Genomic DNA, 8,279 nt, shown 5'->3' with positions numbered 1-8,279 from the left:
AAAAGAATAGTTAAAAATTTTCAATTAAAATTTAAATAAAAACTAAAAGAAAAGAATTGTTGTATTTAATACAAAAATTAATCTTTATATCAATTAAATTTATAGATGTTGATATAATATAAAATTTATGAATTACATATAAAATTTGTCTAATAACAAAGTTAATACATAATATATATAATAATAAAATAAGAAAAATATATATAATAAAATAATAAAATTATTTTATAAAAGACTTAAATATTTGATAACATTTTACTTTTCAGACTCTACATAATATTAAAAGTATTTATACAATATTATAATAAAAATAGTTCAATCTTCTAAATTTTTCATTGTTATTTTTTTTCACAATTTTTTCTTCATTTTTCTCAAATTATAATTTAAAAAAAATATTAAATATAAATTATTAATCTAAAAAATTTAAATAATACATTATAAATTTATAGTTTATACATTAATTTTAGTGGCCGTACCAAAGATTAGTGGCCACGCTGTCACAAAAGAGGGGAAACTGATTGCATTTGGAGACAAAGCTATCGAAAAGGTTCCAAAAGAAATTTGTATGAGAGAACTCATGGCCATAGTACATGCATTTTTTTACGCAACAAAGATTATTGAGTGATCGTCCTCGTGATAGTAGGAATAGGATTCATCCAATTTTTTTTATGTGTTTTGACTGTTTTCTTTTACTCACTCTTCCCCTAATTGCAAAATGGGCTCCCCAACCCATGTCATTAATTTATATTTTGCATTTATATATGAATACCTGAGTTATATAAAATTCTCTTTATTTTATAAACGACTATCAATTTCTATCCCTTAATATTCAGAATGTTTCACAAGTAGGGTCCATGTACATTGCATGATTATAGAATTGAGTTAATAGGAGGTATAGATGATAAAATGCATCGGATGCATGTATTAGAATATTTTTCTCCTGAATCACCAACAATTCTACATCATGACAATTATCATAAAGCATTTTAGCATAGTTGTTATAGAACACTAACTTTTGAGGACAGAGATAACTTCGTGCCCTTATCATTCATTGCTTTCTATATGTAAGTGGGAAGAGCTATTGGAAACTTGTGACTGAGAATTCTTGTTGAGGATGAAACCTTTACTCCCCACGTTTTTCAAAGATGTCATAAAACTCTGAACACCGTCATCTATAGCACTCTGCAACATCTGATTGGAAAACAACTGTGGCTTTTCTGAAGCTTTGATGACTGAGATTGCCACCAGATTTATCTACAATAAAAAATATGGAAGACATAAGCTTAATGATGGGGAACTCTTCCTATATCACTGGATTGTAGGTAATTTCATCCATACAATAATAATAATAATTAGATGACTGAGGCAATACATATTCACGGAGTAATTTAGATGCAGTAAGGCATTTTCACCCACTGTATTCATCATATTGCCTTTCCTCCTTTCCATGAGATTTTTTCCCACACTTTTAGAAACATAAAAATAACATACAATAATTTGAAAAAGGTTAAATTATATATTTAATTCCTATACTTAACACATTTTTTCAATTTAGTCCTTACATAAAAAAAATTTACAAATTAGTCTCTACATGAACAAACATTTTTAGATTATTCATTATCATTAAAAACATGTTGACAGAGTAAGATGGAAGGGGCTGAAACATAAATTTTAACTATAGGGATTAATTTGTAAAGAAGTGTTAATTATAAAAACTAAATGTGTATTCTAACCAAAAATTAAAAAATTGCGAACTTGTTTAGAAAAAAAAAAAGAGGTAACAAATGAAAAATTTATGAAATTTCAAGAGACTAAAAATTTATATCTTCAAACAAACTTATATCTAGTTAAAATTGATAGTAAAAATTCTAAAGATAGTACATCTTTTCTTTCTTCTAAAGAAGTCTTTTTCAAATATTCTATAAAAATTGTTATACAATAAAAATTATAATGAAAATATTAACATGGACACTTTACTCATTTATTTGAATGTAAGATAAAAAATAAAAATATAAAATAAGAAAATGTTAATTTCAACTCTTAGAGTTGAGTTTTATTAATCTTGTATTTAGAATACACTTGATTATTAATGGCAGCTGCTATGGTTGCTATTTAAAAACACTCTGCTATTCAAACTTTGAAGCAGCCCCTGGCCGCTCCACTCAGCTATTCTGCTATAACCAGCTATTGATAACTATGCTTTTACATATATGGGCAGTAATTGTTTTTGTCTGCTATTACGCAGTGAATAAAACATTCTATTTGATGGTCATGGTCCTTGACTCCTGATCATACATGCACATTTATTTACATTTTTAAAGTCATGCTTGTTGTGAACTAACTAAGAATACCGAAGACATTACCTAATAAACTTACTATGAGAAAGCAAAGATGAAAATATTGTAACTAGGCATAAGAAGTATAAATCAAAATGGGCCAGCTAACACTGTAAGCAATAAACTGATAGCGATGATAAAATCAAGAAAACAAGTTTACTAAAGAAAGTAAACGCTATAAAATTGTCATCATACCGACTGTGAGGCCTTCTGCACCAAAGCTTTGGCAAGGGGCAATAAGCAAAACCTTTTGACAGACAAGAAGAAAAAAATAATTAGCAGATATAAAATAGTGTTCTTTTGCTTTTCTTATGCTGCAGAAATGCAAGAGATGAATTTGACATACTTTTGGCACTCCTTTAATAAGCAGTAGATAACATAATTCTTAAAAAATATATGGTAGACATTTTGTTCATGCAAGAACCAAATAAAAAGATTCAAAAGAAAAGGGAAACATCTTACATTCCTCGGCCTCCATCCAATGCTACCTCTGCCGGGTCTTTCCACTCATCAATTCTGTCAGACAACAAATCAATTGCTATAATAGTTTTAACATTTGTAAAGTATAGTTTGCAACAAGATTTATACAAATGCAAGAGAGGGAAATATGGGGAGAGAGAGAGATTACACCCATCCATAGCGGCGGTCAAACAGAAGCCGCTTTGACGATTGTCTAGAGTCTGGAACATTGACTCTGGAGCTTGTGAATTCCATCTACCACACTTATTTTCTTGACTGAGTGTACGGGGACGGGCAAGAGGATACAAAGAAACTCCTTTCTTGATAGCTGGAAATGAATAACATATAATCAAGACAGGTAGAGATTTGTTTTAGCTCAAACTATGGAAGGGGACATTTTGTGTAGATAATTTCCAATTTATTTTTGGCTCATTTCAAAATAACTGTCAAATTAGTAAAACTTAATTTGGTTCTGAGATGTTGATAACTAAGACGAGAAATACACAGCATCATTAAGAAGATTTCAAAAAATTGTGGTATAATTATTGACATCAAATTCATAGTTTATTATCTTCAACTTCAACCCACAATAAGTCTCTAAACAAGATAATTGGAGTTTTAACAATAATTCTGCAAGCAAAGCAAAATAAGATACAAAATGGTTAATCCATACCAAAGTTTAAAAAACCAACACATTTCCCCTAGAAAGCCTAAAAGCCACAAATATTTGCTCCGCCATTGTTCTCAACTTAACCATACAATACTTAGCAAATAGCAAGCAAAACAGGGAATGAAAACAGTGAACTACTACCACGTGTCTGACTGTTCAAAGAATTAAAACCAATAAGAAAGTAGCATTAGCATCTTTGCCACATAGGACCTGATTTATCTACCATCTGATACATTCCTGTAAATTTCATTAAACACCCGGTGGCTGCTATTTAACCTTACCAGATTTTAAAACTACCAAACACAAATCATAAGTTATAAAAGATCTTTTTTCTTCTGAGAATATAACAGTTAAGTAACAAAGGGCACACACAACCAGTGAATTAATTCCAATCACGAAACAAACCCAGAAGGTGTCACAAGTCGCAGAAAGCGAAAATTAAACAAGAAAAGGAGTTACCTTCAGTAAAAGTTGAGGATTGGAAATGGGTCTGGCTAAAGATTTTATGTTTTTGTAGGTGGTGGAGCAAAAGCGATTTAGGTGGTTTTGTGATGAAGGTGAAGAATGAGGTGAAAAGAAGCGAAATAATGTGAAGAGAAAGCAATTTGAAATCGATGATAGGCCAATCAATATTATATTTCCTCTATTAGGAGACGACAAACCAGGTCGTTTGTTTTGAATTTATTAGGGTGTATTTCCTCCATTGGGGCTTGGGTTCGGATTTTATTCAAAAAAATCATCTCAATTGCAAAAATTTAATAAATTAATGTTTGGTTGAATTTAAATATAATTTAATAATTAAGTTAAATGAACTACAAAATATTGATTTAATTTAGATTATTTTTTATTTATAATTACTATTAAATTATTCTATTTTTCAAATTTTTATTTATTAATATTATTTAAATTTTTATCTATTTTTAAATTTAAAATAAGTAGTAAAAATTAAAATGAGTTTGTTGAAAATAAAAAAATAGAGAAAAGAAATTATAATTAAAAAGATAAAGTTATTCAAAATAATAAACTATTAATAAATAAAAAATATTTAATAAAAAAATGAGAGTTTAAAATAGTGCACTATTTATTTATACAATATGATAATTAAATTGAATAAAAAATAATTTTATAAGATAAAATAATAAATTAGTTTATTAATTCTCTCACTTTTTTTTATTTTATCCCTTAACTTATATTTTTTTTAAATAAGTTATTATTATTTTCAACATTTTTTCTACCTCTAACCAATGCAAATTATCTCTCTATTATTAGTGTAATTGTTATTTGTCTAAATTGTTGTTGACCTATTGCCTTTCTTAAACAATATTGTTACGGTGACTAAAGTAAAAGAATGTTACAAGAAAAGATAATAGAAGAAACAATGAAAAGGAAAAAAATATTACTACTCAAAAAATTTAAAAGACAAAAATAAAAATAAATTATTTCTTACAAATCTTAAAATGACATTGTCTTGTATCTTTACACAAGATACTTAACGTGATAAATTATCATTATGTTGTTCAATTTTTGTTTTTATTTTTTTATAATAAAAACTAAATTGATGAACATGTGTAAATATTAAGATTCTAACAAGTTAATATATGTATATTTATTTTGGGTTTAATTTACTTTTCAACTCAACAACATTTAACTTCAACCCCACCATGTGGTGGCCTCCCAAATGACATTGCACAAGTTTTAGAACACTTGCTCAAGTTCCATTTGATATGAGTTGACTTACACAAAGGCTAAGAGTAGAATTAGAAAGGGTTACATAATATGGCAAATTACGTTTGAAGGTGAGTTCAAGTGTAATAGTACTATTTGTGAGGCCCTCGCAAATGTCAAACAAAAATAGTAAGAGAAATCAAGCTTTTTAAGAGACTAGTAGGAAGAGGAATTGTGAGGAGGACAAGAAAGAGAAAAAGGAGTGAAGGATTGATTGAAAGCAAGGTCGTATTCAAGGTTAAAATTGGAGGTTTTGAAAAGGAGGTTAGGAGAAGAAGAGTTTGTGGAGGGAGAGATTTGCAATAAAGAGAAGATCATGGGATAGTACATGAAGACTTTTTCTTCCTACATAAATTGCTGACAAGATATTTAATGTAAATGTAAGAAGTTTTGTAAAGTGAAATTGAAAAGTAATAATATAAACTACATTAAAATATATATATATATATATATATATATATATTAAAATTTATTTAACTAACTTACAAATTTAAGTTAAATATAAAGATGAAAAATGTAACATCCCTACTTTATTAATTATTAATTTTATACTTGATGTGAGTTATTAATGCATGTTGCTTGAAATTAGAAGAGTTTTAGATGGGTGAGTTGCAGGATTTTTTGTTGTAGCGAGATGTGTCTCGTTGTAGCGAGATGTGTATCGTAGCGAGATGTGTCTCACTGTAGCGAGAAATCAGCATCAAAATCAGGCATTCTAGTGCTCTCTCGCTGTAACGAGAAGCTCTCGCTGTAGCTAGAATAATAGACAGCAAAGTGCAATTTTGTCTGATTTTTTACTGTAGCGAGATAATGTCTCGCTGTAGCGAGAATTGACTTGCTATAGCAAGAATGTCGCGAGTTGAGGGGTATTTAAGAGTTTTCAAGTTAAGAAACTTGGATTATAATCCAAGTCACGACTCTCATACGTTCTCTTTGACTTCTCTCCTCATTTTCTCAACAAATCATTGAAAAACTCCAACTTTTCTTCGATTAAAGTCTCAAGGATCACTTCTTTTTCTCTTTGGTAAGTTTTTGAAGCTTGATTCTCCATTCCTCTAGTTATTTTCTTGATTCTCCTTCTCTAAATGAGGTCTCTTGTGATATTTAGGAAGAATCTCATGTTTTGAGCAAAAACCTGTTTCTAAACCTTCATTTCAAGGTAAAGGAAGCTCTATATCATTGCTAAGAATTGTTATGTGTATGGGTAAAAATGCTTGAAATGAGTATATATTGAATGATAACATGATATTGATATGTTTAGAACATGCTCTGTGATTCTTGAAATATGTTTGACATGATAGATGAGTATTTGAATTTGAGCATGTGTATGATGTACTGAGTCCGAGGGGAATAACCCTCGGCAATGAGAAAGTAACATATGGTGTAATAATGGAATAGGAAGAGATATAGAAATATGAGATAGAAAAAGAGAAAGAGAAAGGAAATCAGAAAGTATACGATAAGAGCAAGTATAGATGATTCAGAAGTACATTGAGAATGTGGAAGATAGAGAAGACTGAGAAGTCTAGGGAAAATGAGGGTGGTGGATATTCCTCTTAAATTGCGTAATACAAATGAGAGTAGGAACACCATAGGCCTCGCACTTGTTTCCTAACCCATACTCATGACTACATTTTTGCTAAAAAGGGCTGACTCGGCACACGTTATATCCGTGTAGCTGTGGTTATCCAGCGACTATCTATGCTAAGGAAGACTTTGAGGAATCCCAGGGGCAGTGGAAATGACAGTGTAATTGAGAATGAAATTGAATAAGGAAATGAGTATCAAAAGGATAAATAGAGATAAACATAATTTGGATGCATAACTGAATTGTTATATGATGCATGTTGAATGTTTTATCTGTATTATTGAATTTTCTGTATATGTATGCTTGGTAATGAATGTAGAGACTCATCCTTACGTAACCATTTCAGGAAATCCAGATGACAGTACCCATAGAAAGAATGAGAGTAGTAGATAGTTCAATAATAGATAATGTAAATGATGTATTTGATGAGTACCAGAGACTTAGTTACTTTAAAATTCTTATTTATGATAGTGAGGTACCTAGTAACGTAGTTATGATGGAGTTGGAGTTAGCTTTTAGCATCTCTTTTGATTTGTTTGTGCATCGAATTCATCATACCCTTTGTATTTATATCTTTTCTGGCACTGAGAGAACCCTAACAACATTAACATATCTGGTCACGTACCATGATCACGACCATTCCAGAATACCATCGCGATGAACGATCGAGCAGATTACGGGTACTCAGGTCATCACTGATCTGGGTAATCTGTACCTTAGCTCAGATGACGAGCTGAATTCTGAAAACCTGGCGATGATAGAGGGTTGGCATGGGGAAGACCAGTGCCACTTAGTCAGGACCAGTACTATTTTGAGTATTTGTAAATATAAATGAATGGTCTTAATGTATTTTAATAACTCTTATGTATATTTGGAGGTACTGATATCTACTGTACATTATGAAAACAAATATGACCATATTATTTAAAGTTTTCTTAACCAATTTTAAAGGCTAATATCTTATTATTTAAGTTTTTCCAATTTAAATTTTTGTTATTTAGAATTTTCTTTGATTTTATACTATTATTATGTTAATTAAAAATAAGGATGTTAAAAAAACTTATTTAAACTAAAAATTAATATAATCTAACAAGTTTTTCTTCTTTAACTTTTAAAACAAACTTTCAAAACAATTTTATTAAATAAATTTTTTTCTCAACTATAGAACAAATTTATTAAATAGAATTACCATAAAGCTTTTAATTTCTTTTCAAAAGTAAATTTTAAAAATTGATTTTCATAGTGGTTTAAAAAAAATAATTAAACAAGCCTTTATTTACAAATTTAAAATTAAACTATCAAATGGATTAGAGTTTTAGTATCATTTCCAACATCACACGAGATTATTGAAACAAATTATTGATTAAAAAATTAATCAAATAAATTATAAATGAATTAAAATTAGATAAAAATATATAAAAAATTTAAACCTACTTTAAAAATTGTCTTTTTATTTTCTAATTTTTCATTTAAAATTATTTTTAAATAATAAAAATTCACA

At 28.9% G+C, this 8,279-nt stretch overlaps 1 protein-coding gene across 1 annotated transcript; it reads right to left on the bottom strand.

Moving 5' to 3' along the window:
* Positions 1 to 858: 858 nt before the first annotated feature.
* LOC113863340 lies at positions 859 to 4,078 on the bottom strand. The gene is made up of 5 exons (XM_027496893.1): positions 3,925 to 4,078; positions 2,967 to 3,123; positions 2,799 to 2,852; positions 2,532 to 2,583; positions 859 to 1,254 (listed from the first exon to the last, which is right to left on the bottom strand). The coding sequence occupies exons 2-5, from the start codon at positions 3,023 to 3,025 to the stop codon at positions 1,045 to 1,047; spliced, it is 375 nt and encodes a 124-aa protein (XP_027352694.1). The 5' UTR covers positions 3,026 to 3,123; positions 3,925 to 4,078; the 3' UTR covers positions 859 to 1,044.
* Positions 4,079 to 8,279: the final 4,201 nt, after the last annotated feature.

This window comes from Abrus precatorius, unplaced genomic scaffold (genome assembly GCF_003935025.1).
Source record: "Abrus precatorius isolate BTA unplaced genomic scaffold, Abrus_2018 Scaffold3, whole genome shotgun sequence".
NCBI classification, from domain to species: domain Eukaryota; kingdom Viridiplantae; phylum Streptophyta; class Magnoliopsida; order Fabales; family Fabaceae; genus Abrus; species Abrus precatorius.
Note: the sequence above shows the minus strand (reverse complement) of the source record. Positions and strands in the feature narration are given on the sequence as shown.